The sequence below is a fragment of the Lithobates pipiens genome, unplaced genomic scaffold (assembly GCF_037356315.1).
Source record: "Lithobates pipiens isolate NorthernLeopardFrog02 unplaced genomic scaffold, aLitPip1_a1.2 Scaffold_13, whole genome shotgun sequence".
Taxonomy (NCBI): Eukaryota; Metazoa; Chordata; class Amphibia; order Anura; family Ranidae; genus Lithobates; species Lithobates pipiens.
The window spans coordinates 21027325-21055165 of NW_027507718.1; the positions used below are offsets into that span (position 1 = coordinate 21027325).

A 27841-nucleotide genomic window follows, 5' to 3' on the forward strand; every position below is an offset into this window, starting at 1 on the left:
TTTTACAGGGCAGCGGAGCGGCCTGGGGGGCAGTGGTCACCTTGCCCTCTGGCCCAGTCTGCCCCTGGATGACACACAACTACTGGAAGAAAAATCTTGGGCATCAATTTGCCAACTCTCTCAAAGTGCTGCCTAGGTCTGGACCCAGCGGGACTCATGGTAGGACCGGCCCTGAGTGTGAGGCAAGTTTTTAATGCTCTTCTCCTAGTAAAGCAGTCTGCAAATGATAATATGGACAGCACAGAGTGCTGTTTACATTATGAAAACATGAAGCACTTTCCCCCTGTCACATTGTTGCACTTCAAAAATAAAGCTTCATGTGGTGTTTGGAAGGAGTTGAAGCATCTTAACTCCTTCCATTCAAGTCTATAGTAATGCACTATAAATGCGCCAGCACGCATCTGAGGGTTTGTGGCGAGTTAGGCAGGGGTCAAGTCCTGGGGGAAAAAGTGTGGGAACTCCCACCCAAGATCCACTCCCCCACCAAAAAAAAAAATGATACGCTCATATGCACAAACGCTTCCAAAGTGGTATTTTTCATCCAATTTTCGTATTGTGTGTATGAAGCTTAACTGTTAGTACATTAAAAAAAACAATTCTCAATAAACATAAATACGGTAATTCTCTGAATAATCAGCATTCATTCAATTGTGCTTCCATACAAATGTGAACATCGTGTTCTGATCTTTATTGGGGAATGTTATTTTGTATATAGAGTGTTTATGTGGTTAGTTTACACTTTTTTCATTGAACAGAGTTTGGATAACACAGGGTTAAACGGAAAGGTCATAAATGAACTGCACATTATCTGGACAGAATGCTTGGGGAGATAGTGATGTGTTCCTGCTTAGGAGATGTATGTTAGCTTGGGGGGCTGCAAACTCTGCAGGGCTCCAACACACACTCGCTGCTATTCCAACCCTTCACATACAGTATTTCCACATAAACTTCCCTCCTGGCATTAAACTTTGCCAGGTATTCTGCTCAGCTTACCACCCCAAACTGATGTTCCTCCCTCAGCTCACCTCTCTCCCTGCATGTCCTGTGAGCAGAATAGCTGTGCTCCTCCTCTGGGTTCTCTCATCATATGGCACTGAAGATAGAGGAGGGGGAGATTCAGCGGGACACACAGAGAAAGTATGCAGGACAAGGGGGGGAGGATAAGGAGACAGAAAATCAGGAGGGGCCGGCGGGGAGGAGCGCATCACGAGAGGTCTGACTAAATACAATCTCTTAGCAGCAGGGACCTGATCTACCCGTCAGCTAGCTGTGATTGACAGGTAGATCGAAGAGGAAGCTGTCATGGGGCCCCCTACTGGCAATGCCTGAATGGTCAGGTGTGCGGCACTTACTATTGCGAGCTGTGTCGGTGGCTGCTGGTGTAGCACCTGCCACACAGCTCGCATACTTCAAAGTCTTGCAGGACATGGCTGCTAATGGGAACTGAGTTCCTGTTGTGGAAAAAGTACAGGAACTCCGTTCCCGTGAGTTCCCGCAGGACTTGAGCCCTGGAGTTAGGCCTTGTTCATAACAGTCAAAAACAAAGTATAGGCATTTGTTGTGCATTTTTAACACGTGTCAAATACATGTCAAATGCACACAGGGCATTTTGGGAGTGTTTTTAATGTGAGTTAATCAAACAACTTGCTTTAATTTGATAGGCACGTTTGATAAGCATCAGTATTTTGAGCAAGTGTGAATGAGGCCTAAGGGAGATAAGTAACCACAGCATGTTATGAATGAGAGGGATACATTTAGCAATAACACCATCCTGGTAAAACGCTTGCATTTCTGTTAAACAGCAATCAGTATTATTTAAATAAAGCCACATACCTCCAGTGAGTATGTCATTTGGTAGGGAAGCAAGTTGCGAAGGATAACACTGGGCCATAGATGAACAACATACGGCAGATCCCACTTCTCATCAGTACACACTGAGGATATCAGGATATCCATCACTGGCACAATGTTAACGACAAGGGAGTCAATGTTATTTTTACGAGATTGGCATTTTGTTCCTAGTAGTGAACCTTGATTTTTCAAGAAATCTTCAAAGTCAATTCCTTCACATTTTTCATATTCGCCTGATACTGGCTTTAAACACAGCGTTGACCTACCAGCATAGAAAGGAAAAGTGAGAAAAAAAAATCCTAGAGTTTTGAGAATAATCAAGTTCTACCAGCTCCCATCAATTAGTTAACCAGCAAAAGCATACTAATCATTACAAGTGACAGTAATGTTTTTTTGCCTTAAAATGTATGTATGTATGTATTTACTGTATCTACAATCGTGTTTCAACATAGTTAAACAGATCATTCAAGCAGTGAATACAAATAAAATGATATACATGAACAAATGACACCTGCTGATTAGAGCAGGGCAGGCGGGTGACAGGTCTGTGTCCACTAATTTTCTGCAGAACGGATACAGACAAAGCCTGCTCTGCTCCATTTGTGGCCGGGAGTAAACTAACTTTGCTGTTCTCTGATCCAATGCACCTACACAGAAGGGAATGGAACCCCTTCCGTTTTTTTTGGGGGGGGGGGGGGGTTTAGCGGATGGGATCAGATCCGAGGTTGGCAGGTGTAAACGGACAAAAGTCAGATTACACCTGCTGATCCATAGGGTTGAATAGACCGTCCTACCAAGTCCACCTGAAAAACTGACTGAAGGATCCGATTGGATCCTTCATGTGAAAGGGACCTTACATATACCCAGTAAAGTGACAAGCCGCAAGTGATTTACAGAGATAAAACAAATCCTCCTGCGAAGATGGAAACATTTTATCTGCAGCCCTCCCTTCCCTACAGCCTTCTACAACACACATTTTACACAGCAGCTCTCTGGGGTTGAGAGGGTTGAAGATCTTAAGCCCCACACTGCAGAATACTGCACTGTAGTATGGCTGAATTTGCATCACATTTGGACCAAACTCGCACAGGACCAGTTTTTTTGTCAGCACCAAAATCGGATTGCATGGGTGATCACATCCATGCGATCCAATTCATATCTGAACTGACAGTTCGCACTGCAATATGCAAACTGATTTGGGGGTGTCATTAACTTTCTATTGACACTCCCAGCAGTTCACATACGACAGTGTGAACTGCCTTGCAAGTCACATGCGATGCAGGAGCCCACAGAGTATTCACAGGGTTCCCGCATCGCATTAGTGCGAACCAAGCCTAAGACACTCAGATGAAAACATGAAAAGAATCAGATGTGTTATGTGCTTTGTTGCGATGTTCCATTTGGCCACACAAATATGTGACAAAAGTGAACAGAAAATGGGGAGCAGACTTGTGAGTTTCTCATATCCCATATGCCCATTTATGACAATGTAAACAGCCAGACCGAGGTAATTGTTCTGAGGTTTGTCCAAAAGTCTCTTCTGATGAATCGCTACTTTACACAGTGCCTAGTAAAGACATGGTCACAAAAATCTAAAAGGTACCAAGCAACAGCAAAGCATTATTCAAATGAATAAACAGTTAAACACAAATGTAAAAAGTCTTATTTAGGGTTACCTATAAGATGACAAAGGGATGTTAAAATCAGCTTCTGGTTCAGCAATCCCAAGACATGTATCTTCATGATAAACTTGAAATGCAATAGAAAAATGATTTCTAATCTACAAAGTCAAAGACAAAAATATAATTAGATTGAATAGTTCAAGATTGCAATGCTGGGAAAGACACATATGTACTTCTGAAACCCAAATTGACAACCATTAAATTTGGGCTGCATTCACACATGAACTTTGGAAGCTTTTGTAAGTATGTGTACAGGATTCTGATGTTTTTTGCTTTATCAATCTTTAAACAATGAAAAGTTACAAGGGAAAAGAAACGTGCAACATTGTGCGATATTGTGCATCTTTGCTAATTTTTCAGACACTTCCACTGAAGTCTATTGGGGCCAAAAACGCTTCAAGCTTGAAACTCATGTATTTTTTTTTTTTTTTTTAACTACAAAGAAACAATACATTTAGGTGGGAACAGGCACAATTAAAAATCATGAAATTTTGGATGTTGAGCATTTTTCAGCTTTGAGTTACAAAGCACTCAGATACAAATGGGACCTTATAAATACAGAGCCCCCCCCCACTTAATAAGGCTATAATAAAGGCTTACTAGTGGGTAAAATGAATATCGCCTAAACGTGTGCAGTTTAGGAGATATTAAGCCACCATGCAGCCAGTGATATCGCCCATGCATGCGCTCTGAAGGTCCGGCACCTTGCCGGAATTTCAGAGCTTAGTGCCGGAACCAAGGGCTCCCATGCGCATTCGCGGGAGTGACGTCATCAGGGCTCCGGCCAGTCACACAGCCAGAGCGTGAAAACCCAGAACAAAGACCGGGGGGGGGTAGGTGTCAGCCCTCAGTGGTGACAGCATGCTAAGGGAGGGTTTCGTTCTAAGGAAAGTATTCCATAATGTACTAGCATATTATACAATTGCCTTACAGGTTTTTTTATTATTTCTACCAGCCGCAGTTTACAGCTACTTTAAGAGGACATTTCTGGGATGTGAACATTCACATACTAAAAAAATACCTTCAAAACGATTTTTCCGATTCTTAAAGTGGTTGCTATTGTATTCCCTGCTTTAGTCTAAAAAATACCCAAGTATTTGTAGTCTCCCCCACCCCCTAAAATACTTACCTGAGATCTCACTCGATCTAGCGCTGTGCCTGTCCTCAGTGGCTCTTTCCTATCTCCCCACTTTTACAGGACAGAGAGGCAGCAGCAGGAGCTATTGGCTCACGTTGCTGTCAATCAAATCCTGTAAAAAGAGAGTGGGGCTGAGTCGTGCTGCCTGTGTATATGGATGCACACAGCCCGACTCAGGACTGAGCCTGCATATGCGCCTCCAAAGGAAGCGGTTTCCTATGGTGGTGCAAGGAGAAGAGGAAGAGCCAATTGCGCTAGCAGGGGACCCCAAAAGAGGAGGTTTGGGGCCACACTGTGCAATACCATTGCACAGAGCAGGTTAGTATAACATGTTTGTTATTTCAAAAAAATATTTTAGCTTTTACAACTACTTTAAAAAAGCCCTGTCATACAGTAAATAAAATCATTGACTGGTGGAAACAACAACTTCCTGACTCTGCATACTAGTTCTGGAGCAGTTAACCATATTCATGGAGTCCCTGCATCAAAACGAGTTGCAGCAAACAAATTAGGGTAATGCTGCTTTAATTAGAGAAACTTTTTTTTACAAAACAAAACCCTAACAAAGTTAAATAAAATAAATAGAAAAATCAATGTTTTAGACCCGGGTTCACACAGGGGTGACCTATCAAGCAACTTAGCCACCTGACAAGTTGCGCTCCATTCTATACAAGGTAACCATTCGAAAGGAGCGACTCAAATCGCTCCAACTTAGAAAAAGGTTCCTGTACTACTTTGGGGCGACTTCAGAGCGGCTTGCATCGACTTCTATACAGAAGTCGTTTTTCAAGCCGTGCTGAAGTTGTGCTGTATGGAGCAGCTTCAGAGTCGGCCGACTTTGAAGCCGTCCCCGTGTGAACCGGCACTGAGAGTTATTTATGGTGATCACATTAGTTATTAACTGTACATTTAGAGAAGAGGAGCGCGACACAGATATTTGATTTCCTGTAACAAAGTTATACATCATTTTTACTTTTTAAGATAATGAAAAATCAATCTATGTTTTAGTATTTTTGTAATTATTACAATAAGTGCACAATACACACCTGCAATGGGGACCTTATTGTTATGCATTTGGCACCTTCCACAGTATCAATCTGGCAAACAATATATCGCTCCACACCAGAATCCGAATGTCTCACACTGTAAAGACTTCGACCCACTTTAGTTAAGGGAATTTTCTCAGTAGAAGAATGATTTTGAGGAACTAGCACAAAAGACAAATACTTTATTGCACATATTAGAGACACTATGGGGGAATTTACTGCAACTGGAGCAGACAGAATCTGGAGTAGCTGTGCATAGTAACCCTCTAGCCTCAGCTTCATCAGTTAAAGTATAACTAAAGGGGAAACCTTTTTAGTTTTGGATAAAGTGAAGAGGGATTAGTACAACTATCATTTTTTTTAATTTTTTTTTGCTGTCTGTGCCCCCAATTAAGGAGACTCACATTCTCTATTTGACCTGTTTACGGTTATCCTCACCAAAAGTGAAAGTAAAAGAAAATCACACATTTTAGGTTATCCCCAGGACAGGAATTGAGGGGGAAATCTTCCAATCGGGACACTAGCTCTGGTAACAACCAGGTATTTCCTCACTTTGGAGGGATTTCCTTTCACTTCCTATTTGGTTAATGCCCCACTGGTATGGCAAAAAAAAAAAAAAAAAAAAAGAAACCTGACAGGGGTTATAATCCTCCCTTACTCTACCAAAAATGAAAAATAAGTTTTGCCAACGGATGCTAGTCATGCAAACTGCTCCACATTCTGTCTGTTCCAGTCTTAGTAAATTCCAGTCTATTTATTTATAAGGTTTCAGTCCTATGCAAATTAATTTGATGCTATGGCAATTCATTAGATACACATACCTTGCCAGTATTTCAATATCTGCTGGATATAGCTTACCGAGTTGGATGAAGAAATGTTTGCTGCTGAGGCTTGTCATGGCAGAGAACTGAACAGTCTGGCTCTTTGTACGGACATAATCCAAATTAAGACACTCCTCATTTTCCAATTCTAGCATCTTTAATCCACGGTCAACATTCAAAGGAGTGAATGAATCACTGGGGGTAACACGAACTGGAAGACCCAGGGAATTTCTGACTACAAAGGGAGCCTGGTCTTTCTTTAAGACATCAGATGATTTGCTGGCAGCTTCAGCAAATGCCTATGCAGCATAAAATAATAAGAACATCACTTACTAAACTTCTACTTCATATAATTACATTTACACATCCCTCTGAATACAAAGGTATTGTCACAGAATCCTCTTACAGTACATATTAACAGATAAAAATTCTATACCAATGTTATGTTGTACCAATGTTTTGTACCTCTCACTCAATAATAATTACTGGTTACTTTTGATGACCTGCACCAGTTCAGTTGCAGTAAATGTGGGAAAAAAACAAGGAAAATAGTCTTGCATTAAAATGTATCAATTTTCTGTAATAAAGCCAAGTGCCACTTTCACTTTCTCAGATACATATTCTGCCTTCAGTCCTGAAAATTGCTCTGATATACACTTTGCTACCTAAATATCTAGTCAGCAGGATTCTGATTGGCCACTCTCACAGAAATGCATTTCTTTGGACCATCTTCCTCAGTGCAAAAGTATTCACCCCCTTGGCATTTTCTTGTTTTGTTGCCTCACAACCTGGAATTAACATAGATTGTTTGAGGATTTGCATCATTTAATTTACAGAACATACCCATAACTTTGAAGATTTTGCACCTAAAGTCAATACTTTGTAGAGCCACCTTTTGCAGCTATCACAGCTCCAAGTCACTTTGGATAAGTCTATGAGCTTTCCACATCCTACCACTGGGATTTTTTCCTATTCCTCCTTGCAAAACTACTCCAGCTCCTTCTAGTTGGATGGTTTGTGCTCGTGAACAGCAATCTTTAATTCTGACCACAGATTTTCTATTGGATTGAGGTCTGTGCTTTGACTAGGCCATTCCAACACATTTACATGTTTCCCCTTAAGCCACTCAAGGGTTGCTTTAGCAATGTGTTTGGGGTCATTGTCCTGCTGGAAGGTGAAACTCCATCCCAGCCTCAAATCGCACACAGAGTGGTACAGGTTTTGCTCAAGAATATCCCTGTATTTAGCACCTTTCATCTTTCCCTCAACTCTGACCAGTTTCCCAGTCCTGGCAGCTGAAAAACATCAATGGTGTTCTATGAGTGATGTGATGTGATGTGTTGGGTTTGCGCCAGACAGATCGTTTTCATTGATAGCAAAAAAGTTAAATTTTAGTCTCATCAGACCAGAGCACCTTCCCACATGCCTTTTTGCAAACTCAGAATGTGCCATTTTGTTTTTTGCTGAAAGTAATGGCTTTCTTCTGGTCACTCTGCCATAAAGCCCAACTCTATAGAGCGTATGGCTTATTGTCGAACTATGTACAGATACTTCAGTCTTTGCTATAGAACTCTGCAGCTCCTCCAGGGTTATCTTAAGTCTCTGTGCTGCCTCTGATTAATGCCCTCCTTGCCCGGTCTGTGAGTTTGGGTGTGTGGCCGTCTCTTGGCATGTTTGCTGATGTGCCATGTTCTTTCCATTTGGTTATGACAGATTTGATGGTCCTAGAGATCATCAAAGATTTTTTTTTTTTTTTTTTATAACCTAACTCTTATTTGTACCTCTCAACATTGTCCCTTGCTTGTTTGGAGAGTTCCTTGGTCTTCATGTTTGGTTAGTGGTGCCTCTTGCTTAGGTGTTGCAGCCTCTCCGGCCTTTCAAAAAGGTGTGTATATGTAATGACAGATCATGTGACACTTAGACTGCACACAGGTGGACATCATTTTACAAATTATGTGACTTCTGAAGGCAATTGCAGCAGAGCTTTTTATTAGCTTCATAACAAAGGGGGTGAATACATACGCAAATGCCAATTATTTTTTCATTTCTGGAAAATAGTTTTATGTATATATTGTTCAAATTTTATTTCACCAACTTAGACTATTGTGTTCTGATCCATCACATATAATAATAATAATAATAACTAAAGGATGTAATGTAACAAAATAGGTAAAAAGCCAAGGGGGGTGAATACACTCGTGCCAAGAAAATATTTACTAAAATATTATGTTAAATTGTGTAGTCCAGCTGCTGTTGCAAACCAATGGGGTAAAAATGTGCTAAGTGATCCACTGGAGCGAACTCCATGTGAAAAAACAGCGCTTGCTAATCTATAAAATAATTATTACCAGCACTGCTTAGCGTTGGTTTTAACCCTTTCTCAGCCACTAGCAGGGGGTATAACCGCCTCGCTAGCAGCTGCATACCACCGTTAAAACGACGGTAAAGCAGCGCTAAAAATAGCATAGTTTTACCACTGACGCCGACCCCACCCCAGTGTGAAAGGGGCCTTAGCATATCTTCCTCAGTGAATGCACTCCAGCACACACATTGCTCACTCACATTAGTGACTCTCTTCCCAGCCACTGCTCTCCTTTGGATCCTTACACTTTCTCCAGGAGCTGCTCACTCCTAGACTCTTTATGTATAGCTGTACATACTTCCATACTCTTCTCTATGCCTATATTCCCACATTCCCTAGTGCTCTGCTGACCAGTGTTCCAATGCAGTGGCTTCTACTGTGCTTTCTCAATTTCTATTCCCCTCCACCCAAAGCAGAGCTGAAGAGGAGGCAGGGGAAGCCACAGATTTGGAGTGCCGCGGTGGGGCAAATTTGTCTGGTGTCCATCCCTTCCTCCTCCATTTTATGACATTGGCATCTATAATCCCCATCATATCTGGTAAATGCCTCCATCATTCTCCAACCCTCAAAACCTTGAACCAACTCTTAACAGATTACATTTATAAATGGACATGCACTTGCTGCTTTTATTTAGGCACAAAATAAAACCCTTACCTGCTTACTGTTTAACACCACAACCTGTAATAATTTACTACTATCAAATCACTACAGGAATCTGAAAGCGATTTATGACTGAATAAATTACTTCTGCTTACTGTCCAATGGTCCGCAGCCTTCCCATTGCCATTTTAGGGCCCAGTAAGCTAGTAAGCTACTGTTTGCTAAGCAGCTGCATAAGAGCCTAGCACCTAGGAATGTTCTAGAAAAGTGATGGTGAACCTTTTTGAGCCCGATTGCCCAAACAGCGACACAAAACCAACGTATTTTTTTCAAAGTGCTAACACAGAATTAAACCTCTGTACAGATGGGACTGATCAAACCTACGATTCTGCCCAGAATTTTTTTTGTGTGCGTTTTTAAAGGAACGTGTTACACTCAGAATGCAGGGATCAGGAGTGCGTTACGCTCAGAATGCAGGGATGCATTTTCTGAACACTAGTAAGGATGCATTTTCTGGGCATTGGGTATACCGAGCCATACATTCCATGGTTATATGGTTACTGCCCGATTGTTTGGGTTGTCGTGGAGGAGCATCTTTTTGTATTCGACCGGTTTTCATTTTTTAATTTTTTTCATTAAATTTCCATTATTTTTGTTTTCTATTTTTTTGATTGCTATATCCCTGTGGCTCTATTTTTTGGCATCTTGACTGTTCTTTCTCCCTGGCACAGTCCTTCTCCCTTGTATGCAGCTTTTTGGACACTGAGCCCCACTTCCTTTGGATAGTGAGTGGATGAGCTCTCGGTAATATTTGTATTCCACAGTGTGGTTCCCAGTTTTCTGTCCATATAAACATCTCACCTGTCTCCAGTGTTCCTGATCCAGTAGTTCATTCCCACCCGCACATCACCCCTGATCGATCCCAGCCCATGGGAGCCGTGTTCTCTCAGGCACGCCCACCCCAGACACGTCACCGCTGGCCCCAGAGATTTGTGGGAGATGTAGTTTGATGGGGTGTGTGGTGTGAACGAGACAGCTTCTAGGATTGGATTTGTGTGCGCCCATCACTGCTGGCTGCTGCTTCTTTGTCACGCCCACTTGGACATATCACCACTAGCCTAGAGACCTGTGGGAGGTGTAGGTGTTGACAATTTCAGTGTTTAAGTTTGTGCTTTTCTTCATTTTTCCTGGCATGCCCACAGAGGGGGCTCGGAATGCAGTCAGCGGAACGCGTGCCACAGGTTCGCCATCACTGTTCTAGATCATCAATACTTTATGGTTATAAGGTTTTGTAGGTCTTTGCGTAAAGTGGATGTAAACCCAATTCATGAAATTTGAGCTGGGCACATATATCTGCAGTGTTTTACTATTTCTCCAAAGCCCTAAGTCCAGTGGCTGTCTCCTGCTCTTCTGTTATCAGCATAATAACTTCTGACATGTTCTGACACGTGATAAAATCTGCCTGAAATTTGTGTCAGGGTGGGTGCTATAAACGGATTAGCAGAGAGATGGTCAATTCACAGCACAGCTCTGCAAGTCTCTGCCTATGAGGAGGGGGGTGTGTGCCTTTCCTCATCAGTTGTCTCAGAGTGTATGGCAAGGCTCTCCTCCCCCAGCTGGAACAGGAAGAGAAACTTCTAACAAGATGTGCAGTTTCTAAAAAGTATATAAAGCTGAAGACAGCAGATATACATGTAAAACTTATGTAGGAGGATTAGTTCCATCCCTGTGTGTCATCATAGGCTGTTCACTTCACTGGGTATATGTGAGGGTTTACATCCACTTTAATAAATCTTTGATGAGTACCCAAGGCAAGGCCCAGCATCACAAAACCACTGGAAGACCTCTAAATGGAGCACTCTCGCAACTTAAGGGGATAAGTGGGGAGAGATGTATATAATTTTTTTTATACAGCTCATTAACTCACTCTACCTGTGGTACACATAACACAAGTGCCAAAAAATACTTTCCCTACATGCTAAAATGTATTCAAATCTTACCTGTCCCAGGTTGCCAAGCATTACTATACCACATTTAGAGAGTGTGATATTTAGCTGGTCTTTGGAAAATATGTTGATTGCTGTAACATATTCTGGTATCTTGTAATGTTCTTCTTCCCCATCTGTTTCACAAAGCTGTTTCCTTAACTTCTTTTTCATCTAGAATGTTAGACACAAGACAAGACATGCTTTCACAGAAATCCGCAACTTATGATCTTTTACTATACAGTATATTATTCAATCATACACTGTACAGCATTGATGGCACAATGACAATAGACTACAAAAAAAAACAAAAAAAAACAGAATACTATCATAACAGTGATATTCACTGTTATAAGCAACCATTTTTTCTCAATTAAATTGATTCATTCAGTGTGTATTGTTGTCATTGGCTTTGAATGGCCACAGATAATAACATAGTACAGATGGGCTGTGATTTGCTATGTCTGTACCATGTGATCACTGTGGCCAACATAACAGTACACAATGAATGGCATGAATGGAAGACATCTATTGTGTACAATTATCATGTGATCTGCTGTGACTGTGATTGGTCACAGCAATCTATCATCTGCGGTATCCAGTGGAAACAGGTAACAGATCATGCCACAGGGCGGCCCATGGGGCGTGTTCTGGGGAGAATTGACAGCTAGTTACCAGTTAATTATTGTTGTTCATCAGTCATGTGATGTTTCCTAGGGTTTTCCATCTCTGCTTGATGTATAGACTATAGCAGCAGAGAATGTTTGGACTAAGAATCTGTGCCTGCACAGCACTGATTGGTGCTGTGCCAGTCACATGACATTAAATAGGTTTTCAGAAAAGAGAATCAAAATAATAGCAACAAAAGTGTTTTAAAGTTTATTATAAATATATATTTCAAAATAAATATGTATTATTTTTGAAATAACACTGACAATAGCTTTCACTTTGCTTGTACTGTAAAGATATCTAGAAAAGGTTCTGCCAATCACAGGCTCTGTCACGCCCATGCAGCCTGTGTCTATGCTGGGACATGCCTCCATCAATCGAGATCTTTTATTCTGCTCCCATAGCGTTTAGCAATACAAGAATATGGAGAAGGAGGGAGGGAGGAGACTCATTTGTCACTTTGTATATACCCACATCTGTGACTCTATAGTCACATGGGATGCTCAAATAAGAAAAAGAAAGAAAGGAGCAGCTTAGGAGAGAAATTAAATGCTCAGTAGATGTGGCAATGGCTGGTCTACATAATCTCAGGCAGCACCAGGGCACAGTAAGAGAAAGTGACTCAGGATCAACCAGTTTTTTTTGCAATGTACAGAAAATGAATGTTCTATTGACAAAGGGAGTATGAACAAAATGTAATATAGCATGTATTCTGTGTTCTGCATAGGAAGTTTTTGATCACTGTATTTCAAATGGTGTTTGGTGGATGTGTAGCTTTTTAACAGGGAAAAGTTGTGATTTCCTCGAAAAAAAATAAATATTGAAAATACTTAGTGTGAGAATATTCAAGGCACACCTCTTTGAGAAAGCATGGCAACACTGTCATTTTTTTGAAAGAAAAAGTTATTGCAAATACTTGCAACTATAACTTGATAATATCTTTGTGAAAAAAGATATTCCTGCTAACATTTCAGGGGGACCCTTTTTGCATAAGGATATACATTTTCCTTACAAAGATGGTTCTTCTTAAAGCGGAAGTCCGCGTTTTTTTTTTTTAAAAAGCCAGAAGCTACAAATACTGCAGCTGCTGACTTTTAAAATAAGGACACTTACCCGCCCAGCGCGCCCGCGATGTCGGCACCCGAAGCCGATCTCTCGATCGTCTCTCGGGTGCTGCCGCCGCCATCTTGGGTATGGGAATCAGGAAGTGGAGCCTTTCGGCTTCATTTCCCGGTTCTCTACTGTGCATGCGCGAGTCGCGCTGCGCAATAAGGTTGGTCCCGCTGTCTCTGGGATCTGTGTGTTTCCCAGCAGGCAGCGGGGGACTTTCGGAAAGGGGCGTAATCTACGCCCCTTTCCGCAGATAGCTATGCCGGAAGTGGGTGCAGATACCTGTACTGTACAGGTACCTGCACCCCCCTCCCCCCTGAAAGGTGCCAATTGTGGCGCCGGAGGGGGGGAGGATTCCAATGAGCGGAAGGTCCCCTTTAGGGTGGACCTCCGCTTTAAAGCCAACAATAATAATAAATAAATAATAAATAATATAAAAACTTTAATACAAAAATGTTGTATTTTTACAGAATTGTTTGTGGTAAGTAGCCTAATATTTACTTACTTTATCTTATATAAATACATGTTAGTTTACCTTCTGGTATATACAGTATATACCTTGTTTCTTTGGATACGAGGCCCGGGTACTATTCCATTAGGCCCAAAAAAGGACACTTCGAATGGATCCAGTCAGCATAGCCAGCCCCAGCAAGGATTGCTTCCAGTGGAGCTCAGCACAGCACATCTTTACTCATGACCAACACCTAAGGCTTAGACACTGGTGAAAAAACTGAGGTACTCCCAGTAGTGGGAGGGGTTATATAGGGAGTGCACTTCTGGTCTTAGGGCGTGCCAGTGTTCATCACCTACAGGTGGCCTATAAACCCACATAGTAACTACTATGGCTCCATGTCCCCTGATGTATGAAAAGAAAAATGTGTGTTTCTAGAAAAAATAAAATAGTGAATGTTACAATGTAACAAAGTGTGTAAACTGACAATGTATTTTATTTCCTCCTAATACTAGATTGCTAATGTATTCGGTATTATGCACTGGGTTTCATATACAAGGGCATCTTTTAGGCTTTCAAGTAGAATAAATAAAACACGTTTACAAGTTTCCAGGGCCACCAATCAGTTTAGAGCTTTCAAAGCTAATGAATGAAGTCCATAAGCATAAATCTGACTAGAGGCGGTGTGTAGCACAAACAGTAATATTTTTAGAAAATCTTTTAGAGCATCACAATATGACTAATACATGAAATCAACATTTAACTACTTGGTAAGACATGGGCAACTTATAAATACCTTAACTTCAAGGCTCCAGGGTCTGAAGTCATCACTCTTTTCTATTTCCAAAGGTTCTAGTAGTGGCTCCCAAACACCAAGCATTTCGTTAAAATAATGTACCTAAATGCAATAAAATCAACTGTAAAACACTGCCTCATGCCATCTATATATTGACTGAAAAACTATTTTACAAGTGGAATCATAATAGGAAAGATATCAAAATGATTTACACTATTAAACTATATCACAGATTATTGTTCATACAGTATATCCAGAATAGAGCTCTTGATTCTATATAGATATTTATCCCTCTAAAAAGGTCAATTTTAAATTTCTTAAGCAAAGGCTAAAGCATGCCCTAGACCAGGGGTGCCCAACCAGTGGCCCGCGACCCCCTGCTCTGGGATAGAATAGAAAGAATACTGTTATTAAAGGTCAGTTTATTACTAAAATCACAGTGTATATATGGCCATATCTTTTCTGCAGTGGTTACTGCTGAGTGGACATGGACATGCCATCCACCGCTCCGCTCATTGTGGCCCGCGACTGGTTACCAAGTCGCTTAAGTGGCCCTCGCTCTTCAAAAGGTTGGGCACCCCTGCCCTAGACAGACAGATGTCTTATTGGTTACCCCATACACCACACTGTATATAAAGTGGAACGCGCTTAATATGACACAGCCCCCACTATAACCTTGTGGCTACATTAAAATAACAAAACCTCCCACTTTATAAACTCACCCGATGCTGTTTGGGACCGCTGGCTTTCTAACCCACTTACTCTTGCCTCTGTTGGTCCAGACAGTTACTATATGTATCTCTATGCTTTGCATTATGACCTACTGTTTGATATAAACCACCATATGTTTTTTCTGTGTTACTATTCCGTATGTTCTGTGAAGCACTGGGAAACAGCTCAGGGTTTTTCTCGCTGTATTAGCTAGATATTTTTTTTCTGGATTGTGTTTTTTTTTTTTTTAACTCTGTATTGTGTTATTCTATCAAACTCAATATATATGTTTACAAAAAAAAAAAAAAGATATAGCATGTCATCCTTTCAAGAGCAAGGATACGATGTTGGAAAAAATAACATTTTCTGAGAGCAGGTAAAGATGATGTAGCAGATAGCCTTTGAACTACTCATCTCACCTTCCTAGCACAAACACCATGCCTTGGATTGCCCCTGTCTGATGACAAAGACATCAGGCCTTATAACCCTCAACACATAAAAAGGGCCAAAAATGGCGAGGGAGATCTGCAACCAGGAGTGGAATTTTCTATTAGCAGACACAGCGGCTTTATCATAATGGCACTAGGGTGCCAGTATCTATCATAGCAGAGTTAAAGAGTGCAGCACTAAGTCTTAAAAAAGCCCAACCTGTAATCATGTTTTCTAAATTGAGCAATAAAAATGGAGGGGGAAGGGAGTGGTTATTAAGAGACAAAAGCATCTTAAAGTGCTTCTAAAAAGGTATAAAGTTGCAGCTCCCCCTACAACATACAAATACCTATCTGATCCAGCGATGTGCGCCAGAGCAACAGCTCTCTTTGCTCTCTCTCCTTACTGGACAGAGAAGCGGCAGTGGGAGCCATTAGCTCCTGCTGCTGTCAGTCATAGCCAGTGATTGTGTGTCAATGGACACCGAGCCGACTTGGAGAGAGCATGTACAAGGACTCCCATAGCAAGTGACTGTACTGTGCTGTAGGGGAAATCGGTAGGGGGACGAGCCAGAAGTGCCAGCGGGAGACCTAAAAAGAGGAAGATCGGGGCTGCTCTGAGCACAGAGGAGGTAAGTATGACGTATTTGTTATTTTTAAAAAATGCCTTTAGAAGCAGTTCAATATATTAGGAAACGTGAAGCCATCTCCCCTTTCTCTTATTTTGTGCTCCGCACACTTGAACATTTACATCTTCCAACAGCACATTCATGCTGCAACAGGCAAAGTTTGTACAAACATTGCCATCATTTAACCTCCCTAGCGGTAATCCCGAGTCTGGCTCGGGCTGGGATTTCAGTACCATAAGCGGTAACCCCGAGCCAGACTCGGGATCGCATCACTGGATACAGGGAGAAGTTACTTGCCTTGTCCCCTGGATCCAGCGATGTCCTCCGCGCTGTGTGATCGAGCTGTCCTCCGCTCGATTCACAGTGCCCGAGTGCCGCTGAGCTCCGTTCCCTGCGACGTTACGACGCACGGGAGCAGAGATCGGAGCCAAATTCAAAAAGGTAAAAACACACACAGTACTGTAATCTTAAAAAAAATACACACCCCCTTTGTCCCTAGTGGTCTGTCCAGTGCCCTGCATGTACATTTATATTATAAATACAGTTTTTTCTGGCTGGAATTTGGAGATTGTCCATAGCAACAAAAACTGTCCCTTTATGGCAAAAGTGATTTTAGACCAACGCGATAATGAATTATAATCACTTGCAGAATTGAGCGATAGCGTTTTGTGGGGAAATTCGTCATCAAATACTAAATCTAATGACAGCGACAATTCTGCAAATGAGCAAATTTCAGTGTTTTTGGATTTGATTACATTATTGAATATTTTTTTTCCAATTCTATTTTTATTTTCAATTATTATAAAGCATTACATACAATTAAACAATATTCAAACATATGTATTAATTACATGCATAATAATCACATTTATTATTTTATTTCCTCTACCCTCCCTCCCCCTCCCTCCCCAGGAGAAAAAAAAAAAAAAAAAAAAAAAAAAAAAAAAAAGAACACCAACAAAGATGAGGAAAGGGGGATATTGTATATCTAACCTCTCCCCCTCCCCCACTTCTCTCTCCTCCACAGACCCCTCCTTCCCCCCTCCCAGTTCCTTAATCTTTTACCAATTTCCTATGTTGTCTCCATGGAGTCCAAACCAAGAGGCACCTTTCATATGTATCTAATTCTTGTGCTAAGAGTATCTCCATTCTCTCTATATTATCCATTTCTAGAGCCCATTCATTTATCGTAGGCGACTGGATTGATCGCCAGTGCCGCGGTATCACAGTTCTTGCCGCCGTCAACCAGTATCCTAGTAGATTCTTTTTAACATTTTTATATGTTCTTGGTAACATAGAGAGGAGGGTGATTTGTGGTGTATTCGGGATTACCTCCCCAGTGATTGTTGTAAATAATTGCATAAGCTTTTCCCAAAATCTAAAAATTAGGGGGCATTCCCACCATATGTGGAGCAATGTGCCCTTTTCTCTATGGCACCGCCAACATATATCCGATTTTTCTCGGTATATACGGTGAAGTGTCACTGGGCTCCAGTACCATCTTGAGAGCAGTTTGTAATTCGTCTCTTGTGCTTTAATCGACGGTGATAGACAGTGAGAAAAATTAAATGCCTTCTCCCATTCCCCAACCTCAATTTGAGCGTTGATCTCATTAACCCATTTACTTATGTATTCTGGGGGCTCCGGGTGATTTTTAATAATAAACATCTTATACAGTACTGATATAACATGATTTGGTTTTTGATCTTGTGTTAGGATAGTTTCAAGTTGTGTTAAATCTCTACCCAGAGATTTACTTGATCGTATTGTACACCAAAATGACCGCAACTGCCAAAACTCCAACATTTGCATAGGTGTTGGTCGCTGAGTAGGGAATAAATTTAATAAAGACGGAATAGTCCCCTGACATAAAATATTACTCAGTCTATAATGGGATTCCCTATTCCATATAAGAAAACTTGTCCTATTTAATGCCGGTGGAAATAAAGGGTTGCCAAATAGAGATGTCATAGGTCCTACATAAGAAGAAAGTTCCAATTTTATAGCTGTTTTGCCCCATACATTCAACACATGAGATGTGAGAGAAGGCATAGATTCTAACAGCTCACGATTTAAATTGCTATCAGACAAGTCTAACCATGGCAATGCCTTTAGATCCAATTGATTCAACCCTTGTTCTATTTTTACCCATTGTTTGGTTTCCAAACAATAAAACCAGTCCACCAGTCTAGTCAGAACAGCCGAAGCATAGTAGTAGTATAGATCAGGTGCACCCGCACCTCCTTTCGTTTTTGGTAATGATAATAATTTCTTTTGTAATCTTGGTTTTTTATGTCCCCAAATAAATTTTGTAAAAGCCGATTGTAAAGTGGAAAAAAAAGATCTGGGGACACCAATTGGGATAGTTTGAAAAAAATACAAAAACCGCGGTATTATATCCATTTTTAATATATTAATTCTCCCAAACCATGAATATTGCTTAACATCATATTTTTTTAGATCTTGTAGGGTACGTTGCAGGAGAGGAACATAGTTCATTGAGTATAAATGGTTTGAGTCTGGGGTGATTTTAACACCTAAATATTTTACAGCTGTAGAGCAAATCCTAAACTTAAAATTAGCTCTCAACATTTTAACCTGTTCGGGTACGAGCGACACATTAAGGATTTCTGATTTTGATATATTTACTTTGAAATTACTCAATTTCCCAAACCGCTGGAATTCAGACAAAACAGAAGGAATTGCAATGTGTGGATTAGTGATATAAAGTAATAAATCATCAGCAAACAAAGCCATTTTTATTTCCCTCTGTTCTATCTGAACTCCAGAAATGGAAGAGTTCTGTCTAATAGCCGTCGCTAAATATTCCATTACTATAACATAGAGTAAAGGGGATAACGGGCATCCCTGACGAGTACCATTTTGTATATTAAAACTTGTTGTTAATGAACCATTAATTTTTATTCTAGCTACCGGTTTAGTATATAATGCCATGATCTTATGGAATATATTTGACCCCAGTCCTATTTGCATTAAAGAATGTTTTAGGAAGGGCCATCCCACCCGATCAAATGCCTTTTCTGCATCAACTGAGAGAAGGCATACTGGAATTTTAGCCCTTTGTGCATAGTTCATCAACAAAAAAGTTTTAATCGTATTATCACGTGCTTCTCTACTTTGAATAAATCCTACCTGATCTGTATGTATTAAGCTTGGAAGCAATGGTTGAAGACGGAGTGCAATCAGTTTAGCATATATCTTTAAATCTATCCCAATCAATGATATGGGTCGGAAACTAGAACAAAGTGTCAAATCCTTTTCTGGTTTGGGAATCAGAGTTATATGAGATTCCAGAGTCTGTGTTGAAAATTGGTTCGTAAAGGAAATAGAGTTAAACACTTGAAGCATAAACGGAGCTATATGTTCTTTAAACGTCTTATAGAATTTTGATGTAAACCCGTCAGGGCCTGGACTCTTATTTGTTGGAGTATTGGCAATTACTTCTAGTAGCTCTTCAAGTGTAAATGGAGAATCCAAAGATTCCCCAGTAGCACTATCTATTGTCGGAATAGCATTCTCCCTTACATATTCCCCCATAATATTGTCTCCAACTCCCTCATCCTCCCCTAGTGATGATGGGGTCAAATTATAGAGGGCTGAGAAGTATTCCCTAAAAGTTTGTTGAAGCTCACATGGGTCAGATGTCAATTCCCCTGATGATTTTTTTATACTTGGTATAAAGGTCTGTGGTTGACGTGGGTGTAACATATCAGCCAACATTTTCCCACACTTATTCTCAGATCTATATCTTCCCACTGCACGTCTTTGTTGGTATGAGCTCTGAGATGATTTGAATAACTGTAGTAAAGATATCCTCGTAGAGAAAATATTGGCTGATATATCTGGAGAACAGTGGGTTTTATGTCGAGTTTCCAAAGAATGGAGCTTCAATAACGTATTTTCGATAATTTTTGATTTTTCTTTTTTAAGACGAGAACCATGTTGAATAAACACCCCTCGTATTACTGCCTTTAAAGCCTCCCATTTCAAGGGTAAGGCAGTTTCATCCTGTTCATGGTCGGAGATAAAATTATCAATCGCCTCTGTAATTGCTTTATGACAGATTTGATCTTGCATAAGTGTATCATTCAAACGCCACGACCAATTAGTACCCTGAGTCTGAGGGGGTACTATTGTTAAGAATACTGGTGAATGGTCGGACCAAATAAATGACCCGATTTCTACAGAGGGGTTCCATTCCAATAACTTAGGACCAGTTAAAAAAAAGTCTATTCTACTATATGTTTTATGCGCTGAAGAAAAATATGTATAGTTACGATCTTTAGGATTTAAGGTTCGCCAGAGATCCATCAACCTATGTTCAAAAAGTTTGTTTTTAAGTGCCCGCAAACGAGAATATGAAATATTTGATCGTTGAGCTGACGTATCTAGTGAAGGGTCCAGTACTAAGTTAAAATCTCCTCCCACGATAACCGTACCTTCTGCAAAATCTGCTAGAAGGCCTAGATAACTCACAATTGCCTTAGTTTGATCACAATTTGGAATATAAAAATTTGCAATCGTGAAAATTTTATCCCACAGTCGGATTTTAAGAAACAGATATCTTCCATTTAAATCAGCTCTATATTCCAAATTCTGAACTGGTAAGCGCTTGTGAAAAGCAATAGAGACCCCTCTTGATTTTGAACTCGACATAGTGCTATGGAACCATTGCGAGTAGTGTTTACGAGAACACACAGGAATATTGTCACTTCGAAAGTGGGTCTCTTGAAAGAGTATAATATCTACCTTAGCTTTATGCAAACTATATAAAATCTGACCTCTTTTTGATTTATTATTAAGACCTTTAATATTGTAGGTACATAATTTTAGTGATACTGGCGAGGAAAAAATCGCTGCCATATCAAATTCTGAGTGGACTAAAGAAAGAAGGAAGAAGGATGGAAAAAGAAACAGGAGGGAAGAGAGAGAGATAAAAAAAGAGAAAAAGACCCCCACACCCCCGGCGCAAGAGTTACAGAGTTGTGCTCTCTAAAATTGGAGAAGCTCCTTCTCCCCGATCCCTAAGTTACCCAGGGGAACGTTAACTAAATTACCAAAAAAAAAAAAAAAAAAAAAAAAAAAAAACCCCACCCAATATGGGATCTATCCCAAAAAAAACACCAAACCCTACCTGAGGGACGGTGATTCCTATAAGGGGAAAGAGCTATGGAGCACTTAGGGAGGCTCTGTACAGTAACAAAGGGCATACATAAACAAATATAATAATAATCCAAGAAAAGACAATTCTCAATTCATTGTTAGATTAAATAGCTATTACTCAAATAACACTTGAATTCGCCAGCTGTTTTACTCTGCCTAATTAGATTTTGGGTTTTCTGATTGATTGTTTCTATTGTCCTCCCGGGGTTCCGGTCTTCTAAACTGTGTATAAGTCTTGGGCCAAGTTATTAATGGAAGATCATGTAAACCCAAGGCAGTTTGTATAGCGGGAATATCAGAGGGATCACGTAAATTTAGCCACCTGCCATCTTTCTTAATTTGTAGCTGAAAAGGGAAATTCCACCTATATACAATGTTACGATCTTGCAGCATTATTAATAGAGGCCTTAACGCCTTCCTCTTCTCCAAAGTAAATTGACATAGATCTTGTAACAATTGTATATTTGCTCCATTAACATTAATTCGTCCCCTCTCTCTTGCCCTTCTCATAATCTCCTCCTTATCCTTATAGAAATGTACTCGACATATTATGTCCCTTGGTTTATCTGGATCTAGTTTACGTGGTCCCACTGTCCGATGTACTCTATCAAGTTCCAAATTTGATTCCTCTGGTTTCCCCAGCAGTGAGGTAAAAATGTGGTTAACTGTTATAGCAAGCTCTTCATTTCTAACTGATTCTGGCAGTCCCCTAATCCTAATATTATTTCTTCTATTACGATTGTCTTGGTCCTCCCATAATTGAAATAGTGTATGGATATGAGACTCCTGGGTATCTATACGCTGTTCATGAGATTGTACATGCTCCCCTAATTTGTCTACAGAACGTTCAACTTCTGTTATTTTCTCCCCAGTTGCCTGTAGCTCTTTATGTACAGATTGAATCTCCTTGTGGAAACCATGTTCTAGACGCTGGATAAAGGCTTCCATTTCATGGCGAGTGGGCAGTGCTCTTAAGTAGGTCCGAACATCCCCCACTTCTGATCCCAACTCATCACCCATTATGTCACCTTTTGGGTTCCCATCTATATTCTCGTTATTCACTATATTTACTGGAGTATATCCCCCTAACAACGGGGGGGATGGGGTTGAGTATTGAAGGCCATCCTCGAGTCCTCCCACATTCATATGCATATCTAATGCGCCTATACCTGAGGTGTTAGGCACTTTGTTTATAACTACCGATTCCACAAACTCAATCGGTTCTTGTGACTCCAAAGCCGATTCCCACATGTTTTTTATGGCATCCGCACTATCCTTTTTTGATATCTGTAGATTTTTTCCTGCCCCAGTACTTAAAGAGCCCAATGGCCCTACAGATGACACTGATGGTTTCATTATTGATACCACTGGTGTTAATATAGTATTTTCTGCTTGTAATAATTGTATATGTGTATCCTGCATAACAACAGAAGCTGACATTCCCCTGTTGCTATCTATTGTTGTCTTCGATGTACGTGATCGTGTCCGGCCCCCTACCGGAAAAAACTCTGCTATCCCTTGTTGAGCGTTAGAGGAACCTATTAATGAATGGTTAGATGTATTCCCTAGTGTACCCTTATTGCATAACACCGGACTTGCCGGTTTACATACTGTATTATACTCTCCTCTCCTCTTCCTCCGTCCCATGGGTATTCCCAGGGGTCACTGTTTTAGAGTCCTATTGAAAGACAGTTTATACACGTAATCTACCTTCTGGTTCAACCCGTGTTATCAAATGCCAACCTCCCAATAATAGTAATTTATGATCACTTCTATTGTCAAAACAGGAATATCAATATTTTTGGCATTACCCGCTAAATCTATGATATTCTTATTATCTGAAGTATCGACAATATAAACAGTTTTAACGATATCAACAATTTAACACTAACAAAAAGTTAACAATATCTAAATTTCAGTCAGTATCAGCAATATCAGTACTTTAGCAGCATAAATTATTTCTCATCCATAACACTAAGGCAGCATCACTAATTAAACAGCATCAACTGCGATAGCAACAATCAATAGTTTAGTGATATCAGCAGTTGAGTGATAACAGCATTTAAACGATATCAGCAGTTTGAACAATGTCAGTAGTTGAACAATGTCACCGATTGAGCAATATCTGCCGTTTAAGCAATTTCAACAGCTGAACAATGTCAGCGATCAAACAATAGCAACAATCGAGCAGAGACAGCATTTGGGCAAAAGCAACAGTCCATCATCGGCATGCAGTTGAACGATGACAGCAGTTGAGCAATGTCGGCACTCAAGCAACGTCAGTAGTTGGACGCTGTCAGCAACTAAATTCTGTCACCAGTTGAGTATTGTCACCAGTTGAGGACTGTCACCAGTTGAGGACTGTCACCAGTTGAGCACTGTCACCAGTTGAGCACTGTCACCAGTTGAGCACTGTCATCAGTTAAACTCTTGTCAGCATTTAAGCAATTTCAACAATTGAGTGATATCATCAATTAAACAATTTCAGCAATTAAGCGATATCTGCAGTTTGGCAATTTCAACAGTTGGACAATGTCTGCAGTTGAGAGATTTCAGCGATCAAGTGATATCTGCAGTTGAGCGATTTCAGCAGTTGAGCATTGTCTGCAGTTGAACGATTTAAATAATTAAGCAATTTCAACAGTTAAGCGTTTTCAAAAAATAAGCGATTTCAATAGTTGAACGATTTCAATAATTAAACGATTTCCTTCAGCTGGACGATATCAGTAGCTTGACAATATCAGCAACAGAGCCATATCAGTAATTGAGCCATATCAACAGTTGAGTCAGTTCAGCAATTGGGCCGCAACAGCAGCTGATCAAATAACAGTAATTGAACATTGACTGCAGTTTAACAATATCAGTAGTTGATTGATGACGGTAAATAAGCAATATCAGCTGTTAAGCGATAGTAGCATTTGGGCGGTATCAACAATTAGGCGATGTCAGTGATTGAGCAGTACTAGTAGTTAAGAAATGCCAGCAATTTCACACTGTCAGTAGATCTCTTGTTTAACATTAGCAGTTTAGATAGCGTTGATTCAACCGTTATCAGCAGTTCACGGTTCACAGTTGGAACTAGTTATAGCAGCGATAATAACACTATCAGTATTATTATCTATAGTAGTGTTAATAGCAGATTTCAATTTTTAAAAAATGTTGAAAAAGATGTTGATGATGGAAACAGATCTGCAGTATCTGCAATAACAGTAGGGATAGTATATTTAACTTTGTTGGCCACATCAGTAGTCTGTATCACCAATCACACCATCAGTCTAGTCCAGTACCACTATCAGGAAACTCTTTGGGACTCTTTGGGAACATCTAGGGCGGCAACAGAATCAGCAGCATACACTACATCCAGTAATACCAGACCCACCGATCCCACCAGTTTGATAGGGCAAGTCCATGTCTAAGTACAAATAATAAGCGAGGCAGTTCATACCAATACAGCTAGCAAACCCACCGAACCAGACAACCTCCACTCACCACCCGCCGAGTATCCATCAGCCCACACGCTCCATGTGAGCTCTCAGTCCAGGCGCTCTCATCCGAACCCCCACAGGACCTCAAAGATCCCTCGTCCACCCGGTCCGAACTCCGAGATCACAGGTGACACTGGTGGGGGGGGCGGCGGTGGCGGTGGGGCAGTGGCGTCAACGGTAGTAACAGCGGTAGCACTGGCGAGATCAACAGCAGCGGTGGCGGTATTGGCGGCGCAGTGCAGTGCGGTACATGGTGGCGTGCATGGCGGCGTTCAATAGCTGCAGCAGCGGCATCCAATACGACCATCAGCGGTATCCAATAAGCCCAGCCCAAGTCACTGCCAGAGCCCGGAGCACGTCTAGCACGCTCCCTCCTCCATGCTCAACTACTCCTCCCCGCTCCTTATTGAATATTTTTTATTATTATTTATTATATTATAAACTTCATCATACCCGGAATGTCTGCTAGACTCTGGTTTGAACAGATTTAAGAGAGTTATTCCTAATAATTACAGGACTACAATATAAAACGCCAAATTTTCATGCAAAATAATTTTACCGCTTTCAGCATCTAAAACCAGAACTAATCATACCGCCAGGGAGGTTAACTGTGCCTAAATGTACAGGATGATAACTGCAAGACTGAATAAGCATGGGGTTAGTTTAGTAAAACTGGAAAGTGCAAAATCTGGTGCATCGGCTTCTAATTTCAACTTGTTCAATTAAGATGTGACAAAAAAAAAAAAACTGGAAGTTGATTGGTTTCTATGCACAACTGCATCAGATTTTGCACTGTCTGGCTTTAGTAAATCAACCCCTATAAGTCTCAAATTCTCTTTCACACCACTGCGGTTTTTCTGTGTTCTGAGTTTAGTACTAAGTCTATTTACCCCAGCAGCTATTTATCAGTATTGAAACGCCAATGATATTTCTCTGTTGTTGTTCTGGACCCTGCCTATTCCAAAGTCTAGATAAAACCACTGTAATTACTGTAACTTCCTAATCAGCTTTTTGTTGGATAAGGAATGATGGTTGGGATCATTTGAATGTCAGTGATTAGAACGTGAAAAGGTAGCTAGTGTTGCTGGACATTTAGCCATACTTCAGTTTGTCAGAAGGACAGCCCTAAAAGCAAAGGAGGAGAAAGGTGACCCTTTACCCTGTTACACCATGTTCATTCTCCAAAAACAGAAATCCCCCAAAAAATTGTATTTGTATGAACACATAAACCTAAATAGTTCTATATGAAAATTTTACTGGCACTGTACCTCTAACTCAAGTTGACAGTACAGGTTTATAAGTGTACTCCAGTTCTTCACATTCCCTTTAAATGACGACTTTGCTAAGAGCATGGGCAAGGTCCTGTGGCCAACTCCAGCTTCTAAAGTAACAATGATTGATTCAATGCTCAGATTTAAGGTCTCTCCTGTCAGGACTAACTTGTTTGCTTCTCCAGATTTGTTGTTGCTCTTGTTCTCTTCTTCCAGGAACCACAGTTTTACATCTTTCACATTCTTCTTCCTCCATAGGTCTACTGGAACTGGACTAGTCACTTCACTTATTGATTCTTTATTGGGAGATGAAAGAGCTGAAGTGATTGTGATCACTGTGTTTATAATGACTGGAGAGACCTGTAAAATTAAGGTTTCACATAAGCTTGCATAGAACAACCTGCACAAACCATGCAAAAAAATTATATATACAGATATACACACAGACTAGTAGAACCACCTACCGCATATATACTGCGGCACGATGGCCCCGCTGCGCAAAATCATGTACAGGTACATGATTTTGTGCTTGTGGTTTTGGGCGCACGCATGGCGCTGTGCCACTCCCACTGTGATTGGACACAACAGTAGCCAATTGGTGGGTCCAGCGGCCGCGATGGCCACCACGACCCGCCGATCGTTCACAGGACAGACGGATCAGCCGTCTGCCTATGTAAACAAGATAAACCACAGATCTGTCAGGAAGGGAAAGAGATCTTTCAAGCTGAATCACGGATATCCCTTTTCCTTCAGTGTGGCACGGCCCCACACAGTAAGCTCCTCCATAGGGACATATAACCATTTGATTGCCCCTGGTGTTAACCCCTTGCCTGCCAGTGTCATTTATACAGTAATCAGGGCATTTTTATAGCACTGATCACTGTATTGGCATCACTGGTCCCCAAAAAGTGTCACTCTGTGTCAGATTTGTCCACCGCAATGTCGCAGTCCCGCTAAAAATCACAGATCGCCGCCATTACAACTGAAAACAATAAAATAAAATAAAAAGTCCCTAAATCTATCCCCCTATTTTGTAGACGCTATAACTTTTGCGCAAACCAATCAATAATCAATATACGCTTATTCCAATTTTTTTACAGAAAATATGTAGCAGAATACATATTGACCTAAATTTATGGATAAAGTTGATTTTTTTTCATTGGGAATGTTTTATAGCAGAAAGTAAAAAATATTGTTTTATATTTAAAATGGTCGGTCTTTTTTTGTTTATGGCGCAAAAAATAAAAAGCACAGAGGCAATCACCAAAAGAAAGCTATATTTGTGGGGGGAAAATATTTTTTGGGCTACAACATCGCATGACCATGCAATTGTCAGTTAAAGCGTCGCAATGTCATATCGCAAAAAATGGCCTGGTCGGGAAATGGGTGAAACCTTCCGGAGTTGAAGTGGTTAAACATTATTTAGAAAGGTTTACTATTGCTTATGAGCTGCCTAAATACAATCAGAAAAGATGAAATGTACCCATTCTTACTGGCGCTTATAATTTTATAACTGTTCTCTAAGAAATGTTTCTGATTATGTACCAGAAAACGTGGTTACAGTCAGAGGCTTTTATTGCTAGACATAAAGCAATATCCTAGATGACCAAGAAAATTGCTAA

At 40.6% G+C, this 27841-nt stretch overlaps 1 protein-coding gene across 2 annotated transcripts in view; it reads right to left on the minus strand.

Moving 5' to 3' along the window:
- The window catches only part of VPS13A (vacuolar protein sorting 13 homolog A), a 327166-nt gene that overhangs the window by 144585 nt on the left and 154740 nt on the right, over positions 1-27841 (minus strand). For both annotated transcript variants that reach the window (XM_077474893.1, XM_077474892.1), the window contains exons 41-47: positions 26217-26579; positions 14512-14613; positions 11501-11659; positions 6576-6837; positions 5718-5878; positions 3528-3631; positions 1834-2113 (exon numbers count right to left, since the gene is read on the minus strand). In XM_077474893.1, coding sequence (XP_077331019.1) covers positions 1834-2113; positions 3528-3631; positions 5718-5878; positions 6576-6837; positions 11501-11659; positions 14512-14613; positions 26217-26579 — 1431 coding nt within the window. The remainder of the gene's footprint in view (positions 1-1833; positions 2114-3527; positions 3632-5717; positions 5879-6575; positions 6838-11500; positions 11660-14511; positions 14614-26216; positions 26580-27841) is intronic.